General features: G+C 43.9%; 1 protein-coding gene across 1 annotated transcript in view; it reads left to right on the forward strand.

Moving 5' to 3' along the window:
• The window catches only part of EFCAB6 (EF-hand calcium binding domain 6), a 248,362-nt gene that overhangs the window by 70,496 nt on the left and 154,088 nt on the right, over positions 1–23,778 (forward strand). Inside the window, exons 7-10 of the mRNA XM_043882452.1 lie at positions 4,826–4,962; positions 9,113–9,225; positions 15,995–16,119; positions 22,895–23,043. Coding sequence (XP_043738387.1) covers positions 4,826–4,962; positions 9,113–9,225; positions 15,995–16,119; positions 22,895–23,043 — 524 coding nt within the window. The remainder of the gene's footprint in view (positions 1–4,825; positions 4,963–9,112; positions 9,226–15,994; positions 16,120–22,894; positions 23,044–23,778) is intronic.

Here is a 23,778-nt window from a genome sequence, read left to right on the forward strand (position 1 = left end):
CAAGCTGTCCAGGGCTCCGAGCTGTGGTGAAGAGACCCTGGAGGGCCTGCGACATGAAGGCGCTTGGTGCGGGTTGGTGGGCTGTAGGGAGCAGGGGTCTCAGAGGCAGGGACTCTCTCGATGCAGACGTGGCCCGGCTGAGCCCAGGTGGCGGGCGTCTAGCCAGCCCAGAGGAGCTGGGGGCTCCCTGCGCAGTGCGCCTCATCTCCCTGCCCCTCTCCCTCTCCTGTCTCCCTCCTCAAGTGTGAGGGCAGTGGGCTGGGGCAGGGCAGGCCCTTCCTTCCCTCCGGGCCGCTTCTCCTTCCGTCCCGGGTGGGAGCAGCCCTCACGCCGCGGCCCCAGCTCCGGTGCCTCTGATAAACCTCACCATCTGCAGCTCCGCCGAGACGCTGCCAAGCTTCAGTCTGACAAGCGATACGAGACTTGGAGATACACCTCCGGTTGGCTGTGCGCTCGTGCCAGCTCTGTAGCTCCCCGCTTTCCCCGCGGGGCCCATATGTGTTGCTTCGGGTTTTTTAAAAAAGCACATCGCCTCCCGTCCTCCCATTTTACCAGAAGAGGTGAATCAGGACTTGGCAGCAGACAAAGTGCTGAGGGTTTTTTTGTTTTTTGGCCTCGGGCACAAGTGCTCTAGTGGCGGGGGCTCCATGCTCTCAGACAAAGGGGTGGAGCTGAGGGTGGACACGCTTGGGCCGCTTCACGGCAGCTGATGCTGTCCAGGCAGCTCCCGGCTTGGTCTTCTGGGTTTTGAATACTGAGCTCGGTTCAGCCAAGGCCCCCTGGTTGGTAGAAGTGGGAGACGTGTATACAGTTTAGCACAGGGCTTGGCGCATGACAAAATCCAATGACTATTTATTCAATGATCCTATTACTGTAGCCTTGATTGCACTGAATGTAATCCTCACTGCTCTGAGGGTTGGCTCTAGGGAGGTGTGTTCACAGACATAGAACACAGCTTCCTCAGTGTGTGGCTTTCTCCCAAGCAGGTGAAAAGGAGCTGGGTTCATTCATTCTTTCGCTCTGTAGAGGCAGCTGCTCTAGACCTCGGGGGTGACGTGGTGGGCAGAACCCTGCTCTCAGGGAGCCCACATCCCCGAGGGAGAGACGGGCAGTAAAGACAGGCTTGAAATTAGTTGTGAGGAGTACCAAGAAGATGACGGCTGGGCGTGGGGTCAGGGGAAGCCTTTTGGATAAGATGACACGTGGACCAACCCCCGAGAAAAGCAAAGGAGGAGCCAGTGGGAGTCTGGGGAGGAAAGGTCCGAGCAGAAGGAAGAGTGAATGTTCCTGAGGCCAGAGGCACCTGGCTGGCACTCCTGAGGAGCGGCAGGGACTGGGACGAGGCAGGAGAACTGCTCGGAGCCAGTTTGCAGGGCCCTGGCCTTGGACCTGGAGGGGTCGGAGCGCCGGGCAGGCAGTGGGCAAATGGGTGTGTGCCCAGCCCTGGATACACAGGCACCCCCGCTGCTGCTGAGCCTCAGCCATGGGTCGGGCGTGGACACTGGGAGCCCAGGTGGGAGGTGGTTCCACCAGCCCAGCCCAGCCCAGCCCAAGGGCGCAAGGTAGAGACACAGGCTGGATCCCGGAAAAGTCATCATGGGAGGGCTGCTGGGCTCTTGGGACTGAGAAGAGAATATGGCGGGATGGCCCTGCCGCAACGGGACAGGTGGAGCCAGTGTCTGCTGGACTCTCAAAGTGGGTGTCCTGACTAAGGCTGAGAGATAAGGCCAGGGCTGGTGGAGACAGACGGCTGGAGCCATCGGCTGGTTATGAAGGCCACAGGATGGGGCCACCCGGGAGGGAGTGTGGTTAGACAAGCCAGGAGACCCGGAGCCTGAGTCCGTGCATGCCCAGACTTCAGAGGGACCAGCAGGGACCAGACCAAGCCCAAGGCAGAAAGCCAAGGAGGACCCGGGACGGGGTGTGGAAGCTGGGGTGGAAATGTGTGTCCAGAGGACAGGACGCTGAGCTGGGTGGAGGGCTGATGCGTGGACAGCAAGATGGGCCCCAGGAACCCCTGGACCTGGCAAAGTCACCACCGCGACAAGGTCACAGTCTTTGTGTGGTGGTGGGGACAGAGCTGATCGGCTATAGGAGAGACACTGGAGACAGAAAGTGCAGACAGCTCTTCTGGGGGGCGATTTCTGCACAAGGGAAGAAGCAGCTAGAGGCACAGGCCAGGCGAGGAGGGAGGTCTCCCTTCTAAGATGGTTCAGATATGGCACGTCATTGTGTGCGTGAGGGCAGCGGGGTCAGCGTCTGGAGCAGGACAGAACCTGTACCTGGGTGTGGAGGATGGGACCTGTACCTGGGTGCAGAGGAGGATGGAACCCGGTCCCTGGGTGCAGAGGATGGGACTGATCCCTGGGTGCAGAGGACAGGAACTATCCCTGGGTGAGAGGAGGACGGGACCCGGTCCCTGGGTGAGAGGACGGGACCGATCCCTGGGTAAGAGGAGGACGGGAACTGGTTCCTGGGTGTGGAGGACGGGACCGATCCCTGGGTGAGATGAGGAAGGGACCTGGTCCCTGGGTGCAGGAGCACACGGGCTGTGGGTATCCGAAGCACAGGGCGTTGCCTTCCAGTGGCTTCTGTTTTCCCTGTAAGGAAGGAGGAAGGTTATCCGTGATAGAGGAAGGAGGCGGATGGGAAGGGAGGAGAAGAGCAGAGACAGTGGGGAGCGGAGACAAGGATTCCTATGCACCCGCTGCTGGTGGGGTTAGTGTCTCGAGTGAGGGGACCCAGGTAGGGCTCCATGGCCTGTCCTCTCCAGCCACATCGGGCACTTGGAAGAGGCCGTGAGTCGGATTTGGCCAGAGTTAGGGTCTCGCCCTGACAGGAGGAGGCAGGCGGAAGGGGCGGGTGGAGCACAGAGGCAGTGGGTCATTATAAAGATGGAGCATGGCGGGGAGTATAAAGATGGACCATGAAAGTCGCTCAGTCGTGTCCGACTCTGCAACCCCATGGACTATACAGTCCGTGGAATTCTCCAGGCCAGAATACGTGAGTGGGTAGCCTTTCTCTTCTCCAGGGGATCTTCCCAGCCCAGGCATTGAACCCAGGTCTCCGGCATTGCAGGTGGATTCTTTAGCACCTGAGCCACAAGGGAAGCCCAAAGATGGAGCGTGGTGGGGGGTATAATGATAGAGTGTGGCAGGAGTATAAAGATGGAGCGTGGCGGGGTCGTGGAGGGAAGATGGTTGTTGGGGGTCGGCCCTCAGGGAAGGGAGCTGAAAGTTAGGGGATCCTTGGACATGGCGCTTGGTTTTGGAGCGAAGCACTTACTGGTGACAAGTGCTGAGTGTGAGCAGGGAGGTGACCTCTGGACGGGAGGAGGACGTGGAGCTGAGTCAGAGATCAGAGGTCGTCCGTGTGGACCGCATGAACGGTGCTGAGGCAGGGTGGGTGTGAGGGGCTTACGTCCTCTGGTCGGGGCCGGGGAGGTGGCAAGCTGACGCAGCCAGGAGGAGCCGGGACGAGGCCATCCCCGCTCCAGCACAGTGCTTCCTCTCAGGCAGAGGGTCCCTAAGACATTCACCCTGGGGTGGGGGTGCTGCCAGGGGGCTCCTTCAGGTCAAAGGCAGTAAAGGGAGCAGTCAGCGAAGATGTCGAGGAAATCGGGAACAACCCTGTCCATCTTGCAGTCTTCCCTAAAGCCCTTCCCTGCAGTGCACTGGGTCCCCTCTGCGTCCGGGCTGGACTTGGTCTGATCTGGAGCGGGATGTGGTCAGGCCTCCCAGGACCCAGCTGGACTGGGCGTTATCACCCTTCCTGCACAAGCCTGCTTTCACACCTGCTATTCTCAGTACCCTCTCCTCCCAGCTCAGATGCCGCCTCCTGCAGGAAGCCCCCCTGGGGAGCTCCGCTGGAGGTGTTTGTCCTCCTCTGTGAAGACCCACAGCTCCTCCTTTGTCTGTCTCTGGTGTTGGGCTCTTGTTCCCATGGTTCCTATTTTGGGCAATGTTTATTTACGTGCCTTCTTGTCTCTGCGGGAGGCGAGGTTTGGGGATGGACTTGATCCATGGACCGTGGATGCTGGGGGATGGATGCTGGGGGATGGACCCTCGGCATCACTGTTGTCTAACCGGGCGATGACGGGTGACTCCTGCAGCCTCATCAGACTCAGCTTTCACTAAAAGTGGGGACACAGCGCTTCCTTTGTGGGGCTCTGCAGGACTCACTCACGCGGTTCTGGGCTCGGCACACGGAGCCCTGATGGCTGTTCCTCTCCTTAACGCAGAAGTAGCTTCGGACCAGCACACAGCCCTGTGCCTCCACGGGGCCTTACCAAATGCCTTTCAGGTCCGCATGCCCAATAAACACGCATTTGCTAAATTTGGGAAAGATTGCTGTAAAACTTTTCCTGTAACGTCTTTTAAAAATTCAAAGGGGTTGAAATATATACTCATATTTTTCTAGCTCCTAGTAAAAATAGTTTGCATATGGCAATGAAAAATAAAAATTGTCCACGTCCAGCTATGCCAGAACTATAGTTTTAAAGTATCAAGTAACAAAAAAGACTTTTCATATGGCTCTACAAGGGAATGAATTGTGTATGAGACCTTCCACTTTACATCAGAAAGAGTTTTTTTCTCAACTTACTAAGATCATTTATAGAGAAAATTGCTTTGAAAACATTCAAGAAATGGAAAGTGTCCTTTTTTCCATAGATGTGTCATTTTGCAATATCTACGAGTGTGTGTCTTTGGAAACATTTTATTTTACAAGAAGTGTTTAAACACGTTCATCCTCGCGATGTTTTATTACCATCCTGATTTTTAACACTGGATCTTTTGACTTTTCCTAAATCGCTTTTTATATGCAGATTTTCAAAAACATTAAAACCGTCATCAAAGCCCTTATGCTCATTGATGTTAACACAACTGGTCTGGTCCAGCCACATGAGCTGAGGAGGGTTCTGGAGACCTTCTGTTTGAAGATGAAAGATGAGGAATACAAAAAGTAAGTAAGCAAAGGTGTGCTGAGACACTGCTCAGTCGAAGCGTCAACCAGTTTCAAAATGGGACCTGTCGGGTTTACCGGGTCCAGGCAGCATCTTCCCTCCCACCTCCTCTGTCTTGACTGTTTTCTTTTTCTTTTTAAAATAGTTCTAACACTGGGTTATTTTTCTAATATTTATGTTATTTATTTATGTGACTGTGTCAGGTCTTAGTTTCAGCATATGAACTCTTAGTTGCATCATGTGGGATCTAGTTCTCTGACCAGGGATTGAACCAGGCCCCCTGCATTGGGAAGTGCAGCGTCTTAGCCACCATACCACCAGGGAAATCCCTGTCTTGACCATTTTTAAAAGAGATACTCAGTCGACGTTCCTCCCATGTCCCTGAAGCTCTCCACGAATTCTCAAAAGTGAGAGCTAACGGTTCCAATTCCTCCAGCCTGCCTCGGGTGAGAGTCAGCTGGCCTGCAGCTCTGAACACATCTTGATTATCTGAGCCATCCGTCACCAGGGTCTGTCTCTGCCTGCCTGGCACCACGCCCTCCGCCACCCGGGATTCCAGTTCACAGATGACTCCTGCTCCGGGCCCGGGGTTGGGAGAAGAGTGAACATGTCAGCATTTATTCTTTGGTCGCTGCGCTCCCTCTTGGCCCTCCATCCTGATGTAGCAACGGAAGCCGACTTTTCCTCTGAGGTCTGTGCGGGGCGGGCACGGCCGCGGCGGGGAATGCAGGGGCCGCTCCACGGCATTTGCAAGCTGCGGCCACCTGCCCCTGATTCCAGCGGTGTGTGGAAGTGGCACGTTTTTTGAGCCTCCAATAAGCTCCATGCTCAATAAGCCAAATGCTCAGATTCTGTGGCTACCTGACTTTTGGATGGATGCCTCTGGAAGGGGAGCCCGTGTGTAACCTCAGTCAAGAGGGCCTCGTCGTCTTCCTGCCTTTCCCCACTTTCCTCAGCACCCTCCAGGCCATTAACGAAAGTACCACGCCTGATTATTTCCCCCTGAGCCTAAGGGTTTCACATCACACTGCAGTTATAAATCGCTAGTAAAATGGGACGTTGTGGTTGCTTACGTCATTTTATTAAATAAAGACGATGTTGCCTCTGTTAGGAGAGGAATTTGCTCCCAGAACAAGGAAGTCTGCAGGGCATGTGACGACAGCCTCACGGACCACAGCAGGGCCTGGAAAGCACGGAGACTTAAAATATGGATATTTCTGAGTCTTTTGAATATTTTCTTCTTCTTTTTCTCTTTATAACCCACCTCAGAATATAAAAGACATAATAGATGTTTTAATTTTTACATCTTTCCGACTGGGAAAATGTCCAGAATAAGATCCAAACAAAACAAATTAAATAATTTTGTGCACGCAATTATAGAACAGAAGCAACACTCTTCTAAAACAGGCAATCAAAATACAAAACAGTGTTTTATTTGACAATAAACCTTGTGTTTGGCACTGCAGTCTCCAACCTAGTAAATCTATAAAAAATGTTACTGTCTGTTTCCCCATCTCACAAGTATTGAATAATAAAGAACTCCACAAATTTTTATTTGAGATTTTTTTTTTTTAAGCCTCAAAAACAATACTGTTTGTGTGATAAGGCTGGAGGAACTTAACATAATAGAATTGCTTTCCTTTAGAACTGAAATGGGGAAGATCAAAAGTAGACCATTTCTTCAATTGCTTTAATGCTTTTCTTATTGAAGCTGGAGAGAATATAGTCTTTCCTTGAGAAGCTGCTTCAGTATTAGCTTTGCCTTTTCAGTGTTTCAGCAGGAAACACAATGCATTTTTGAATCCTTTCTTTTATCTAACAGCTTTCTCTTTAATACCAGCCTTCAGCGTGGGGTGGGGCACAGGGAAGTAGGAGTGGTCTGGGCTTTGAAGCCAGGCATGCTTGGGGTCAGGTCTCTGTCTGCCCTCCCTAGCCTCCTGGGCCTCTCTGAGATTCAGCTTTCTCTTAAAGAGACGGGACTCAGGAGCCTGCCTCTCCAGGCTGGAGGACGTCGAGGAAAGTGCAAAGTGTGCCTGCCATGTGCCTGGCACGTAGTAGGTGCTCGTTTCACAGCGATAATCTCACTGTCATGAAGACTCCCAGGGGTGCCCTCTACTCTCTGAGAAATAGCTCTCTTGAGGCTGCAGAACACCATCGAGCCTGTGGAAAGGAGAACTGGGGGAGACGGTCATTTCCAGGTTCTATGCTTGGCCCAACTGTCCTGAGACCCGCGGGGTTTTCTCTCCCTTCCCCATCTCACACCCCTCTACTGTCCTGTGCACCGCCCTGCAGGACAAAATATTTGAATCCGGGTAAAATCATTTTTGTTACCTTGAAAAACAAACAAATAAACTCAGTTGGTCAGCCTGCTGCCTGGGCAGATGAATGCAGCCCAAGGCGCAATTGTAGGTGGTGATGCTGAAGAGGTTTATGTGTCCATTGGCATTGTCTCCTTTGTCCCTGAAGGCAGTCTTCCCACGTGGCCGTCTTGCCCTGGGCATCTGCACACGGGTGACTTCACCCGCCTGCAGATCAGGTCCCTGGGAAAATGGCCTTTATTGCTGCATCTTGGGAATGGGTCTGACTTGGGATTGGGAATGCCTTGATTCTTGTTTTTAAAAAAAGAAAAGGCTTTTGAGATACTGCATCCTTGGGAAGTACCGAGGCTTCATTTTTGAATTGTATCTGTAGGAAATATTACCACGGGCTTGTGTCTGCCTGTTCTCAGCGACCGTGTAGCGGGTATTACGAACGCTGGTGGGCTGAACTTTAGGAAAGGTCAGGACCCTCTTGAGCCAGTACCAGTTGGAAGGAATGCTGAGTTTTCACAGGAATCGGGAGAGCTGGTGACAGGGTTTTTTTTTTTTTATTAGGATGCTGACATTTTCCTGGAGCGGCAGAGCAGCAGAGACTTTCTGCAGGACAGCAACTCGGAAAGGAGCCCATCAGGGGCCACCTTCTGGGTTCCTGTGCTTACAGCTATGTTTGCCAGGCAGAGTCTGTGGATGAAAGATGGAGCTATTTAGGGAGTCTCAGTGTTAACATCTGGCAGCTATCATATCTCAAGATAATTTTTCTTACTAGGACAATAGGCAGGATTCACCAAAGTGGAAAAAAAAAAAGGTATGCATTGAAATGAATACACGACATTGCTCTTTGTTAAATTTGGAAAACAGAAAAATAACAAATACTTTAAGTGATAATTACTAAATTTTTTAGAAAGCAGCATGAAATTAGATAATTATAGAAACCAACGCATATGGAGACAATATAACCAAACATTTAAAAACTGTCAATTTTTTTATAAATGTAATAATGCAGAAATTATCTAGAAAACCATTTATCAAGTGGCAGATTTGAATAATAGAAATTTCATTTTAGAAAGAAAAAAGAAAAGAATCCAAACATTCCATTTATCTTGACTTTAAAAAAAGAGTGTCTCTGTATATTTCAGGAAGAGACATTGCTTAAGTGTTTTAAAAATTTCTCTTCCTATACATGCAAGGCCTAGAATGCTCCAAGAAAAGTTCCCCCCTCCCACCTTTAACTGCTTTAAAATGATATGCCATCCTGGGCATGGCTTCTCTCTGTGAAATGATGTACTTGGTCAAGAAGGTGGGATGTGTTCTGTCCTCCCCCAGCTCTAGATTTGTCTGGTTATAGAAATCCTATGCTGACTCATGGCCCAGATCCATCCCCCACCAATTATTAAAGGAAATGGGACCTGCTTTTGCCATCTGAGTGCAGAGGTGCCCCTCACCCACTCCCACCAGAGAGGGGAGAGGGCCCTAAGGGTGCAGGCAAGGGCGTTCCTTTCATGGGTCCTAAGACATTCCTGTCCAGTCACACCAATACACAGCCCCCTGGAGGCAGAGTGATGAGATTTCCCCCCTGCCAAATACCTCCTTTTATTTATTTAATTTATTTTTAAATTGAGGCATAGTTGATTATGTTAGTTTCAGGGGTATTTGCATTTTAAAAATCTTACAGTAACATTTCCTAGGGTTTACTTCTATTTTCTAGCTCTAGCTGGAGAAATGCATTAAAATTAATGCCAGCCCCAGCGTAAAGGTACCTCAGTAACAAACCTGCTTCATTTAGATGCTCTGTATCAGAATTTCTGAATACTAATGAATGTTTCTATTTTAGGTTTGCACAACACTACAATATTGATAAAGATGCTGCAGTGGATTATAAGGTTTTCTTGAAGAACCTCAGTTCAAACAATGACTTGAACCTTAAATATAATATGGGAAGTCAAGGTCAGTATTTCTAAAGCACACAGCTAAAGATTTCAATATCCTTTGGCGTGGTAATTCCTTGTCTATGACTCTGTCCTGAGGAAGTGCTTTAAAACATGGAAAATACGTTATCCACCAAGACAGGCATGGTATCCTTATTTGTAAGATGACATTAATGTCTGGCAACAGGGAAGGGGTTACGTGAGTCACAGCTTATCCACATGGTAAACTGTGCAGCCACAGGCAATGATCTTCACAAAGTTATAACTTGGCAGAATATATGTGGGATATCAGTAAATGATTAGAAAGGAACTCTGAACCATGGATTGTCTTTTAAGTGGTACATCTCTGGGTATTTGATTCTTTCTGCTACCTCTGTATTTTCAAAAATTACTGATAGTGAACATGTAACTACTCTTTTAATGATGGGACAAATCTTGATACAAAAGGGGCAGTGTTTGAGTGGTCAGTGTGGTTGTACCAGACAATTAAAGCCAGGCTCATGTAGGCATACAGCCTTGAGAAGGAAAAGCTTTCCTCGTGCTGGTGGAAGTCCCAGCCTCTGGAACGTGATGCCTGGGGTTGCACAGTTGTGCAGAGAGCAGGGGTCCAGCTCCTCCAGGCTAGACACACGAAGCAAACAGCAGGAGGTGCTCCCTTCCCGGCTCTAGGTTGTTTGAAGAGCAGTCTTCTTGCCTCAGGGGTTTGCGACGTGGGACCGGCTCATTCTAGATGGGCTGTCACTGTCTGGGACCAGCACAAGTGATTGCAGCAAATATGCATGGGCTACCTTCTCTGATTCCCTGATCTGCCTGACTAGCAAGCTTAAAAAAACGATAAATTCTCAGATTTCAGCCCAGTTTCACTAACCGAGATAGCGTGTAGCAGACCCCAGGACTCTTACTTTTCAAAGCCTTACTAGTTTGGGGAATTACTAGACAGTATGACCTGCCAAGGACCCTATCATCCTTTACATTGTGTTAGCTCACCTGCAAGTCACTGTACTAATAGGCCGTTCACTGAGTACAAAGCCAAGTAAAATACTCTTGACTTTAAGAAGTATGGGTGTGTGTATGTGTGTGTTTGTAGGTATATGTACGTATATATATATATGTTAATAGGACTAGTCCTGTTAATATTTTAATAAGATGGATAAGATAAAGCATGTCACATAAAACAATCTTTAAAAACATCTCTTTACTGTGCTCTGTGTAGTTACTTTATAAACCTTAACTTTCAATTTTACTTTTCTCAACAGTTTTGTGAGGTGGATATTATTATCCCATATCTTAAGAGGAGAAAACTTGGACTCAAGGGTGTTAAATGAATTTCCCGAAGTGACATAGCTAGTTTGTGGTAGAGTCAAGATTTGAGCTGTTAAGCTCCAACTCTTTGCAGTGTCTGACTCTTTGCGACCCTGTGGACTATACGGTCCATGGATTCTCCAGCCCAGAATCCTGGAGTGGATAGCCATTCCCTTCTCCAGGGGATCGTCCCAACCCAGGGATAGAACCCAGGTCTCCCGCATTGCAGGCGGATTCTTTATCAGCTGAGCCACCAGGGAAGCCCAAGCATACTGGAGTGGGTAGCCTATCCCTTCTCCAGCAGATCTTCCTGACCCAGGAATCAAACTGGTGTCTCCGGCATTGCAGGCGGATTCTTTACCAGCTAGCTACCAGGGAACCACTCAGTTCCAAAACAAACTATTTAAATGCCTACAAGAGAAAAACAAAGTGTCATGGTGTTCATGGGAGGAAGAAGGAAGTCTGATTAAGGGGGCACTTTTGCAGGACTGGGGTTCACAGGATGCGTGTGACGAACACCAGGGGAGTGAGCGCTCTGGGCTAAGGGCCCTTGGGGGTAGCTTGTTTGGCAGAAGCCTGGGGCTGTGCACACTTAGCTCAAGTGGGATAGGAGGTGGGATCTAGCCTGATAACAGAGCGTGTTCGTCACCAGTAGGTTTATGTACCTAACTTGGTAATCATAGTAATCGACCTCACCTACAGCGTGTTTGTTCAGGGCCAGCCACCAGCCTGGATATGCTTCTGTGCTGGGTCTTTTCGTATTCCTGCAGCCCTGGAAGGCAGGCACTGATGTGGATGAATAACAAGTTGAAATAAACAACCAAACCATTCCTACCATCCAGGAATAACCACTATCAGCATTATTTCTGGCATCTGTCCATACCTCAATATGGAAAGGAGAGACAGCTTTCTAATCCTAGTAATGTTATACATCTTTGAATAAAGCTTCTGTTCCACTTTTCAGATTCATTTCGATGATATAAACTATCCCTTTGTTGAATGGTTTTGCTCTTCTCTATTGAATACATTCTCTTGAAGTGCTTTATTCTCTTTGTCTTCTTCCTCTGCATACATAAGGATCATCTTAGGTCTTTTAGCTACCTCTGTAATTTGATTTTCACTAAGAACCATGTTGCTATGTCTACTTTATTTATTGGATAATGTTGTTTCCTTTGGCCTACTATATTGTTTTCCTCTCTCACTGTTTTATTATCTTGTTATTGAACTCTTATTTTAATGAATTTGTGTTCTTATCAAAATGTTCTGTAAGTAATCCTGTACTTGAATTATGTTTTCTTCCAAGGTGGGATCCTTGATTTTTCGCATTATATTCCTCTCCTTCTTTCTCTATCCACCAGCCCCTTCCCCTAACTTTTTTCCTATAGAGTTTGTGTCAAAAGAAATTTGGATTGATTGAGCATATTTATTCCATTATACTAATACATCTTCAGCTAATCCCAGATAATACAGTAATTCACATGAAGGGCTTCCCTGGTGGCCCAGGGGGCAATGCAGGAGACACAGGTTCAATCCTTGGGTTGGGAAGATCCCCTGGAGGAGGAAATGGCAACCCGTTCCAGTATTCTTGTCTGAGAGGTCCCATGGACAGAGAAGCCTGACTGGCTACAGTCCATCGGACTGCAAAACTGTCGGACATGACTTAATGGCTAAATAACAACAAAAAACAACTCACGTGAATTCCAAGAACTTTAAGCAGCATTTTCTGAATTCTTCTCTCCTTTGTTATTGCTGTCATATATCATACTTTACATACACTATAAACACAGGCAAACTGCAGCTAGGTCAAAAAGGGGGGAAAAAAGCAAAACCAAAAGACTCCTCTGAAACCCAGGGTACATTTCTCAGCTTCTGCTGTTCTGCTGAGATTTCCTGTCTGTTCATTCATTAGTAGTATATTGTCCTTCATATTCTCAAACACTGTTACTTTAACATTTTAAAATACTTTAAATTTTTTTATCTGGTAATTTCAACATCTAGATCATTTCATGATTTGGTCTTTACTGATTTCCTTTTAAAAAATGTGGATCATAGTGTCCTGTGGTTTTTTGTTTGTTTTTTGTCTGTGTCTAGTAATTTTAGAAATTATCCTAGATATAGTAAATTTTGCCTTGTAGAGACTTATGGATTCTATTATGTTCCTCTGAAGAACTTAAGTTTTTGTTTTAGTAGCCAGTTTACCTTAGTAAAAGACTAAACTCTGTCTTCCCTGAGGGGGTTAACATGTGAAATATTTGTGCTGCTCTTTCGGCCTTCACTGGGCATCTCGTTTTCTGCTTTGCACATCTGTAGTTTCTGGTGTTAGCCAGAGATTTTGGCAGGTTTTAGTCATAGGCTTTGGAAATCCTCTCCTATCCCTTTTTCCTTTATTTTTGTGCTTTCCCTTCTTACTTTCCAGTCACTGTGATAGTCCTGAATTCTCTTTTTTTGATTCCTAAAATCAGAAAGATCCTGGATTTATATCCAAAGTCTAGCCACTTAGCATAATGTTCCAGCCAAGGCCTGCCCTCAGGCAAAAGGCCAAGGAAACAAGAAACTCAATGAGTTATTTTTCCATTTCTCCAAGTGTTGACTCCAGTTTCTGTCATTTGCTTTCCAGTACCTTCAAAGAGTCTTTTGTATGTATTTTGGCCAAAGTTTGTCATTGTTGTCTGCTGGGAGGGTTGCTTCAGTATGAGCCCATCCACTATGACCAGAAGCAAAACTTTCTGGCTGCCCATATTAAGTTTCTCCTTGCTTCAGTTTATCATAGTGCAAATTTTGGGGGGAAAATCGGAAGGGGGCAGTACAAATGCATAGTTAAAATTTTATGTTAAATGTATTTATAAATTTATTAATTTATATTTTATATAAACTATATAAAAGTTATATTTATAGCTATAAAACTATTTAAAATTTTTTTTTGCTTTGCTAATGTTTACCCTTTTTCCTTTTGCTTATTTCTATTAAGTATTGTAAGAAAGGCGTCTCCAGTTCATACATTTACAGTGACCCACTCTGTACATAGAACAATATTTATTTTCTATTAATTTTTCATATTCCTGGATTTGCTGCTTTTGTTTTTAATAAGCCATCATCATCTTGCTTATCAAAAACGCCATCCATCTGAGCAGACGAGGACAGGACACTGGGGTGTGAGTTCCTTTTGCCGCACCTTTGATGTACACAGCTGCCCACTGAAGTAGTTTTGCATTTCCTCTCCACTCCATTTCAAATCAGCCAGAATCCTTCACAGGAATTTTTGGGAAAATCAGGAGGGGGCAGGAATTATTAAGCTGCAGAGAAGAGGGAAAGCTGGTCTGACCATGATGAGAGAGGAGCCGCTGAACGTGGCAGCTGAATTTGTCAGCCACCTTTTGTGGCACCTAGAGCTGCTGCGTCCGCTTCCCGCATACTGTCCTGCGTGTAGAAAAGTCACCCACCATGGGTTGCTGCAAATGGATGAGCTTCCTGCTGGGGAAGCCCCGTTAGAGTAGCAGCAGCCCCCCAGGGCGGAGCGAACACAGGAAGAGGCATCGGAAGGCAAGGGGGAGACCCCCCTCCCCGAGGGGGAGCCGCTTGGCTCCCCGCCCCTCAGCGAGTGAGGCCCTTGCAGCTCCTGGGTTCAGAGAGCCCATGTTTCTTTCTTTTTTTTTTTTTTTTTGAGAGCCCACATTTCAAGCAGAGTACTGGAACCACAGAACTCCAGACTGTGTTCTAAAGGACTGGCTTTGTATTTTATCGTGTAGCCACAGGGATCCACTAGAGGAGACTTCCTTTTTTTCCTTTACTTTTCTTCTCTTTTTTCCGTTCTTTCCCTTTTTGTGTATGTGTGTGAGGTAGAAAATGGAATTCCAGATGACTAGCAGTTTGTTAACTGCAGCTGAGTAGTTATAAGTGTGCTTAATTTGAGTGGAGCTTATTTGCAGACATTTTAGGAAATAAATCTGGGAAACCATTTGTGATTCTCTGCAGTCGACTTTGAGAAAGAAAACGGCTATATCTTAGATTTATTTTATTCTCTTTTATTATAAAAGTAATACATGCTTGTCGCAAAAAGGCCAGAAAGCACAAAAACACAAAATCCCACTTCCCTATAATCCTACTGCTGTATTCTTTTGGTGTATTATCCTCCCAGGTCTTATTTCTGATGCATAGATGGATGGATGGATGGAACAGGAAAATACACAAAATAAGTGTTAAAGTAGAAATTAAATTATGATAAATTGTCTTTCCCTTCAATCATGAAACAGTTTCAAGGAAGATTTTTTGCATTCATGGTTTAGACAGGCCCTTTGTTTTTAATATCTGTGAACCATAATTTATAAAACCAGTCTTCTATTAGTGGGTATTTAAGTTGTTCCATCGGAGAAGGCAATGGCACCCCACTCCAGTACCCTTGCCTGGAAAATCCCATGGACGGAGGAGCCTGGTAGGCTGCAGTCCATGGGGTCGCTAAGAGTCGGACACGATTGAGTCACTTCACTTTCATTTTTCACTTTCATGCATTGGAGAAGGAAATGGCAACCCACTCCAGTATTCTTGCCTGGAGAATCCCAGGGACGGGGGAGCCTGGTGGGCTGCCGTCTATGGGGTCGCACAGAGTCGGACACGACTGAAGTGACTTAGCAGCAGCAAGTTGTTCCATTTTCCCCCTGCTTATAAACAGTACAGAACATATCCTTGCCCATATGCCTCTGTCCTATTTTTCCTCTAGTATAAGGTTCTAGAAGGGAATTTGAGAATATTCAAGTACCAGGTTTTCTGCATACAAACCAGAACTGATTTCTTTCTTTGTCATTTGCCTTAATCCCTGCCTATTTGACAAGTAGGAAAAAATTAACCGGTGTTAATTAGACCCTTTAAATTACGAATGAGTCTGAGCAGTTTTTCATACCTTGCTTGGCTTTTTAAAAGTCCTTTTTTAAAATGTCAATTACCTGTTTAAACCTTAGTCTATTGTGTGATTGGGGATTTATGTTTATCTTACTGATTCATGAGAGCTACTCATATATTGTGGAAATTAAGTTGTATTTCTCACATATATTAACAATAGTTTTTCCCAGTCATTTTTCTTTCATTGTCACCTGTGTGTTTTTTAACCAAGTCAAAATTAAATATTTATGTTATCAGGACTCTCCATTATTTACATGATTTCTGGCTCTGATGCATGCTCTGGAAAGGACTTCTCACACAGTGATTATGTATTATATGATATTCATCTTAATTTTCTTCTTCTAATTTTATGGTTTTATTAGTCTACTTAGTGTACGTTTGCTCTGTCTAGATTTACCCTAGATAAGATAGCAAGTAGATTAATTTTATTTTTTTCTAAGATGTCTAATAATTCTAATAGCACTCATTAAAATGTGTATGTTTTGGTTTATTTGAGTCTTAATCTTTATCACGCTGGTGATGATGAAAAGGAAGTACTTAATACTTGAATGTATGTTTGACAATCTTCATAAACTGTTCTTTTGTTTTAATAGAGGTCCTGTGGGAGAATCAACGAGTCAAAAGTTCCAAAAGAGAGGAACCCCCCAGTTCCGCTATATCTGACAATATCTGGAAAAACTACTCCTTGGATGAAATTGAGACAGCCTTTTGCCTAGAGGTAAGATTGTTTTTGTTAGTGCCAGGGTTATCTAAACTGTGAACCAAGAAAGTAAACAGCTCTGGAAAACCACCAGCCTAGACATTGTTTCTAAACTGTGTTTTGAACCCACCTCCATCTCCCGGAACACTGAGACCTCCTCCAACAAAAATGCATGGATAATAATGACCATGATGAGAGACTGATTCTCAAGCACCTCCTTGGTGCCACTCACGCTCTAAATCTAATAAGAAATATTTAGACCTATATACAGACATGATACAACTTTGCTGAGTAAAATAAAGGAAGGCCTGAATAGATGAAGAGGTCTTTTCTAGTTCTTGGACTGGAAGATTTAGTATTAACACATGGTCTCCCTACATCTGGGTGTGTATATTTATATGTGTACACAAATATACATATATATTTTTTGTTGTTCTGAAAAGTTACAATAGAGGGCTTATGCTACCACATATATAATGTTTTACAAAGGTATAATAATTAATAAGACAGTATGGCAGTGGTGCAGCAGTGAACATTCAAATTGAATTAAAACGATAGTTGGTTAATGGACTGATATTGATACATGACTTTAGCATTCAATGTGCAACATTCCAGTAGAGTGTGATGGGGACAAGGGAGGAGAATATTCAGTAATTATTATTGAGATAATTCCCTAGACAGCCACCTGGGGAAAAAAGCTTGGAACCTTCCACTCTCCACACCAAAATAAATTCTATATGCACCAACTATTTAAGTTTAAAAATAAAAAATGTGAGTGAAAATTTTTAATCTTGAAATTTAGACTTTTAAGCATGAAGTAAAGCCCCAAAATCATTAAAGACAAATATTGGTAAATTTGTCTTAAAATGAAAAAGCATTTGTACAGCAAAACTTTGCATAAACAAATGATAAACTTGGCAAAGCGTGTGCCATATAACTGACAGATAAAGAATAACTGTTCCTAACATATGCAGAACTTTTTATAAATTATTAATTTAAAATTTTCAGTGGAAAATTGTCAATGAGAAAAAATTAACAAAAGCCAATATAGATTAAGGGCATTGGAGGAAGGGGCACATGAATATTCCATTGGTAGATTAGTAAAAACTTGTTTTCCTTGGTTGTTGTTAATGAATTTATTGTTTTCATGAAAACACGGTGATTCCGAAACACATGACCATTAGGAAAAGATGTAAGCAATTCTGAAAAGTATAAAGAAGAAAGTAATAAATTAAATCCACCACCCAGAAATAATCGAAGGCAACATTTGGTGAACATAATTCTAGGCCTGTCTTTATATATTAATAGAAGGATGGCTGCATCAGTGGGTGGGTGGGTGGATACACAGAAATAATTTTATAAGAAGAGAATCATGCTTCTCTTTACAAATAAGCCATATTTAATTTAAATTTCTTTGAGTTTACCAGAAGTGGAAAAAAAATCATCATCATCAACCTCATAATTAACCCTTTTATGGGGCTGCCTTTTCATACCACTCATGGGGTTTTCTCAGCAAGAATACTGGAGTGGTTTGCCATTCCCTCCTCTAGTGGACCATGTTTTGTCAGAAGTCTCCTCTGTGATCCATCCATCTTGGGTGGTCCTCTATGGCATGGTTCATAGCTTCATTGAGTTAGGCAAGTCCCTTCGCTGCAATAAGGCTGTGATACCACTCTAATGGCAGACAGTGAAGAGGGGCTAAAGAGCCTCTTGATGAGGATGAAAGAGGAGAGTGAAAAAGCTGGCTTAAAACTCAGCATTCAAAAAACTAAGATCATGGCATCCAGTCCATCACTTCAATGCAAGAAGGGGAAAAAGTGGAAACAGTGACAGATTTTCTTTTTGGGGGCTCCAAAATCACTGCGGACAGTGACTGCAGCCATGAAATTAAAAGATGTGTGTTCCTTGAAAGGAAAGCTATGACAAAGCTAGACAGCATTTTAAAAAGTGGAGATATCACTTTGCCAACATAAGGTCCATTTAGTCAAAGCTGTGATTTTTCTAATAGTCATGTACAGATGTGAGTTGGACCATAAAGAAGGCTGAACTCTGAAAAATTGATGCTTTCAAGTTGTGATGCTGGAGAAGACTCTTAGAGTCCCCTGGGCAGCAAGGGGATCAAATCAGTTGATTTCTAAAGGAAATCAACCCTGACTGTTCATCGGAAGGGCTGCTGTTGAAGCTGAAACTCCAATACTTTGGCTATCTGGTGAGAAGAGCCGACTCATTGGAAAATATCCTGATGCTGGGACAGCTTGAAGGCAGGAGGAGAGGGGGATGACAGAGGATGAGATGGTTGGGTAACATCACTGACTTAATGGACATGAGTTTGAGCAAACTCTGGGAGATGTGATGGACAGGGAGGCCTGGCATGCTGCAGACCACGGGGTCGCAAAGAGTCAGACACAACTTAGTGACTGAATAGCAACAACAAATGGGGCTGCCTCTGTGCCTGCTAGTGTCATAAGCGTCCCTTGGGTTTTCAGGCCTCGTGGCAACTCTGGAAGCTAGGTGCCGTTATCATCCTGGTTTCAAGCTGAGGAGACTGAAGCTTGAGGAGGTTTAACGACCTGCCCATGTTACTCTGCCAAAGAGTCTCGGGCCCACTCTGTACCCCAGGCCCTCTTCATGATGCAGCCCTCAAGTGAAGCCAAAGATATTTCTGGACTTTGGATATTTCTTTGCCACAAGAGATATTAGGTCCCAAGAGGGACTTTGAGACAAGAAAAAAGATTAAGAAAGCCGTGAAGAGTTGGAGAAATGACGGTGTTTTGAAGGATGTCTCAATTACAGACAGTAAATGCTGGCTCTGCTGTGAAACTCCTCGAGATTGGCCCTTCATGTATTTCTTCCACACTCTCTCCCATCTCACAATTTTCTGCTGTTTGTCTTTTGTTCTGAGAGTTTGTAATATTTATATTCTGTCCTATTACCATAATTCCCCCTTCACCTTCATTTTATATTTACATGAATTCAGTACATATCGCTCTATTCCAGTGTCCCCCCTTGCTTATCCCTTTCAGAGTACTTTATTTTGATTTATTCTTGGGTTGGCTGGATTTCATTGTCAAGTAATTCCCTCAAGAAAGGCTCATGGGTGCTTTATTCCCTCTGTTGTTTTTTTTTTTTTTAATACTATCTCCCTTCTGTTTTTTTTTTTTTTTTTTATTAGAACAACTTGGCTGGATATAATTCTTCCACCATTCTTTCTTTTACTCAAAATGTTGTTTTTCTACAATGTCTTCTGGCGCTGGGTGTTCTTGAGAAGAACCCTGAGGTCAATGGATTTTTTTTTTCCCTTCTTGTAGATAATTTTTTTTTTCTACATGATGCCTAAAGTGTTTTTTCTTGATCCTTGAAATTAAAAAGCAAAACTAAGCTCTCTTGGCATGGAGCATTTTGTCGGCTTCCTGAAACACAGTATATTCTTTTGATGAATGAAGATTCAGTTCTTCATTCCAGGAAAAATTTCCCTGTGTCGTGTCACGAATACCTCCTCCCTCCATCCTTCCTCCCCACTCCTGTCTTCCTTGCAGATTTCTTTCTTTCCTTCAGTGGTCTCCCCACTTATCCTTTACATTGGGCCATCTTTGTCTATCCTTGATGATAACCATCCTCTCTTAGGATGCCATCATCTTTATTTTTCCTCTGCTTTCATTGAGATTCTGTCAAGCCATTCCGGCTTTTTTGGCTTGTGAGATCTTAGTTCCCCAACCAGGGGCTGAACTCAGGGCCCTGGCAGTGAAAGTGCTGATCCCTAACCACTGGACCACCAGGGAATTCCCAAGCCTTTCCTTTACCGTTAATTTCAGCCTTGTCTTTTATTCTTGCTGTACCTAATTTGTTATTAGTTCCTTAGTAACATTTTTGTTTTCTATTTTTTTCATTGTTTTATCATCTTCAAGCTTTTATTTTAATCAATTTATATTCTTACTTAGCTCCTTTTTATCGTATGAAAGCTTTGCTGGTGATATATGTATATATTTTGCTAATGTGTTTTCTTACCGATTGGGTTGTCTTCTGCTTGATGTTTGTTTGTTTCTTTTCTGTAGAGTGTTTGCACAGCTGCAAAACCATTTATTTTCGTCCCATTTGTGCTTAGCTTGAGATCCACTCATATTATGGTGTAGTCGTATTTTCATTTTTGTTGCTGCACAGTTTTCCATTAGCTACATATACACAAATTATAGACTGTCCTATGCTTGGACATTTGGGTTGCTTCCTGTTTTGTGCTAATCCACATGATGCCACTGTAAGTGGTTGCCTACATATCTTCTGGTGTGTATATGAAAAAGTTTCTGGTGTGTGTGTGCAGAGGGAATTACACCCAGGCATTCCTTGCTAGGTTGTAGGGAACACATTCTCATCTTTCATTGGCAGTGTCCAATTCAGAATGCCAATTCACACTCACACTGGGAGCACATGAGAATTCCTATTGTCCCAGGTACTCACCAACACTTGAAGTCATTAGTTTTTTATATTTTTATAAGTCAGATGATATTTAAATGGCATTTCAGCAATAATTTAATTTTATTTCTCTTTTTACTGATGTGTCAAACAACTTTTTATACTTTACAACCTTTCTTCAGAACATTTTTGGTAAAACTATATCCATTTTTAACAAATATTTATTGAGTGCCTGTGTGCATGCGTGCCTGCTAAGTCGCTTTAGTCTTGTCTGACTCTTTGCAACCTGTTGGACTGCAGTCCACCTGGCTCCTCTGTCCATGGGATTCTGCAGGTAAGAATGCTGGAGTGGGTTGCTATGCCTTCCTCCAGGGAATCTTCCCAACCCAGGGGTCAAACTGGCATCTCTTACGTCTCCTTCATTGACAGGCAGGTTCTTTACCACTAGCGTCACCTGGGAAGCTCCTGTTGAGTGCCTACCACTTGCCAAATTGTGATTCATTTTAGATCATTATTAGTGAACAAAACAGACACAACCTTGGCTTTCATGGAGATTGCATGACCGTATATCAGGGAGAGAGATGTTAAGCAAATACACATTTACAAATATCATTTTCTTAGGGTGGTGTGACAAAAGAGGACAGGGTATCATGAGAGAGAGTAATGAGGCGTCTCATTTCAATTGGGGATCAGGGGAACACTTATAAAAAACACTTGTAAAAAACCGAAATAAATGTACCTTTTGTTTGTCTGTCAATACTGTGATGGTTGCCTTGTGTTGTTTCAAAGTATAGTGCAGATACACACTAGTTCTTATGGGAGAAGTTTCATGACATGTTGTTAAATGAAAAAAAAAATTTGTTAAAACTGTAAGTGTGGTATGGTCCCATTGTTGTAAAACTGTAATATACTCTTAAGTGATCATGTTGCAGTTTTTGGAACACCATATGAAAACCTGTGGGTTGTGAGACTTCCGGGTGTCTTTATGGCCTTGTTTATACTTTGCTGGATTGCTTGCATTTTTTCTTTTGTTTCATTATGAACAGTAACGATGAAAATTCCAAAAAAAGTTCTACGTGTGGCAAAGACATGACTTCTGTTTCACTCCTAGGCTTTTTTCCCCTAAGTGCTCTTGATTTTGTCAAAACACTTTCCTAGGAAAAAAATCATATTGGAAACTGAATGTCATTAAGATATCAAAATTGGATTTCATTAATCCAATAAATATACCGAGACCAGACTCTACCTCTGGCTTTGGCTTCTTTCCACAAGTCTTCTCCCAGGCAGCCCCCTCTCCCTGAGAGAGAGATGGGTACAATTTAGCCACATTTTGGGTTAATTTTATGCAACTTTCTAAGGAGCTTAGGCCCTGGGAGTCTCTAGATTCTTTTAAAGATTTCCGCCTTAGATTTCCGATATTCCTGTGCACCCTGAGGAAGTCTTAATGAATGTGCTTCTTCGTTTAGTGGATAGAGATCCTTGTATGTATGTTTCCATGTTGCAGCAGCTTTTTAAAAAAACTTTTTTTTAAATTTCTTTTTGGCCACGCCACATGGCATGTGGGATCTTAATTCCCAGACCAGGGATCAAGAAATACAGCTTTTAAAGACATCACCTTCTACACCAAGTTGGTGGTTCTTTTGTTTATCTTCTTATCACAGTTAGCAGGAAAAAGTGAATTCAGACAAAGTGGAGAGGGTTGGAAATATTGAAGAATATTGTTATTACTCAATAATAAACAGCAGGAAAACCTTTGGAAATAAAACCAATCTTCACAGCATTTTTATGAGTCATATAAAAATCAGTGGTTAACCTACTTTACTGCATTTTAGAAGTCCCATAAGCAAAGCTCATTCACCCTGATTCTTTGTAATTCCCCATGAAAAAAAAAAAAAGGATAATTAAAGAAATGTCCAATGTGTACAATGTTTATGAAATTCTTATATTAACGATTTCCCTTACAGTAAAAGCAACTTCTATTTTTAATAAGATGCTACCAGCTTTTTGTTTGATTGACCTGACTTAATCAGGAGCAGCCTAGCATGGGCTCACAGTAAGGATGGCTTGCAAGTATATTAAGAAAGATGTATCAAACTGGCAGATCCACCAAGTATTTTTAGCTCTGAAATTTGAGTTAGAGCTATTATATGTGCTGTTTTTCCCCAAGAAACTTGTCTGCCTTGACAGTTGAGTAGCTGTGGCTGGGGATACTGTTTTGTAGTAAGCTCATCAATTAAACATTTGAAGTTCAGTACATGCCATAGTAACCTTTTTGATCAGTTTTGGGAAGGAAAATGTGAAGAGGTTTTGGTGAAAATAAAGTGGTTGGATGGCTCTGTGCCACTGATTTCTGTGAATGCCGCACTCTAATTTTAATTCACCGCAGCTTTCCAAGTGCTATGAAAAGGTTGAAAAGGCCCTGAGTGCAGGGGACCCCTGCAAAAGTGGATATGTATCTTTGAATTACCTAAAGATTGTCCTCGACACCTTTGTGTACCGATTACCAAGAAGAATTTTCATCCAGTTAATGAAAAGGTAAGAGTCCCATTGTTTCCTTGACATTCCCCGCCCCCCCACCCAGACGTCAATCGTGAGAATAAGGAACAGCTTCATTTATATTTTATTAATGTTTTAGACTTTTTTTGCCACTGAAAATTTCAAACACATTCAAAAGTAAAGAGAATAATGCAGTGAACCCGCAAATGCGCCCACCACCCATCTCAAACATTTCACTCCTGGCCAATCATTTCATCCCTACCCCGGCCCACCTCTCCTCTATCGCAGATATTTTTGAAGCAAATACCAGACATTATATTTCATTAAAAAGATCTCACTATGTCTCTCGATAAGAACTCTTGCAAGAAACATGGTGCAAATACTGTTTCACACTTAATAGAATTATCAGTAATATTAATAAACATCCAGTTTGGATTCAGATTTAACTGATTGTCTCCCATTTTCTTTTATAACTAATTTGAGTAAAGATCCAGGTCAAATCTGTACGTTGCAATTGATTGATCTGCCACAGTTTGTTTTTAATCTATAGGGACCCTCTCCATTTGTTTATTCTTTTCCTCCTTAAGATGCATTCATAAAATAGGTCTGGATTGCTTGTTCTGTGGAGTTTCTTAGAATCTGAACCTGACTGAAAGCAACCCACAGTGGCATGTAACCTGCTCTCCCGTCTCCCTCCCGCCACCCCCTGCCCCTGCATTGGTGGATACACGGATCCAGGTCCAATTCTGGGGGCGAGAATGCTTCGCAGGTGGC

Source organism: Cervus elaphus, chromosome 22, assembly GCF_910594005.1.
Source record: "Cervus elaphus chromosome 22, mCerEla1.1, whole genome shotgun sequence".
Lineage (NCBI taxonomy): Eukaryota > Metazoa > Chordata > Mammalia > Artiodactyla > Cervidae > Cervus > Cervus elaphus.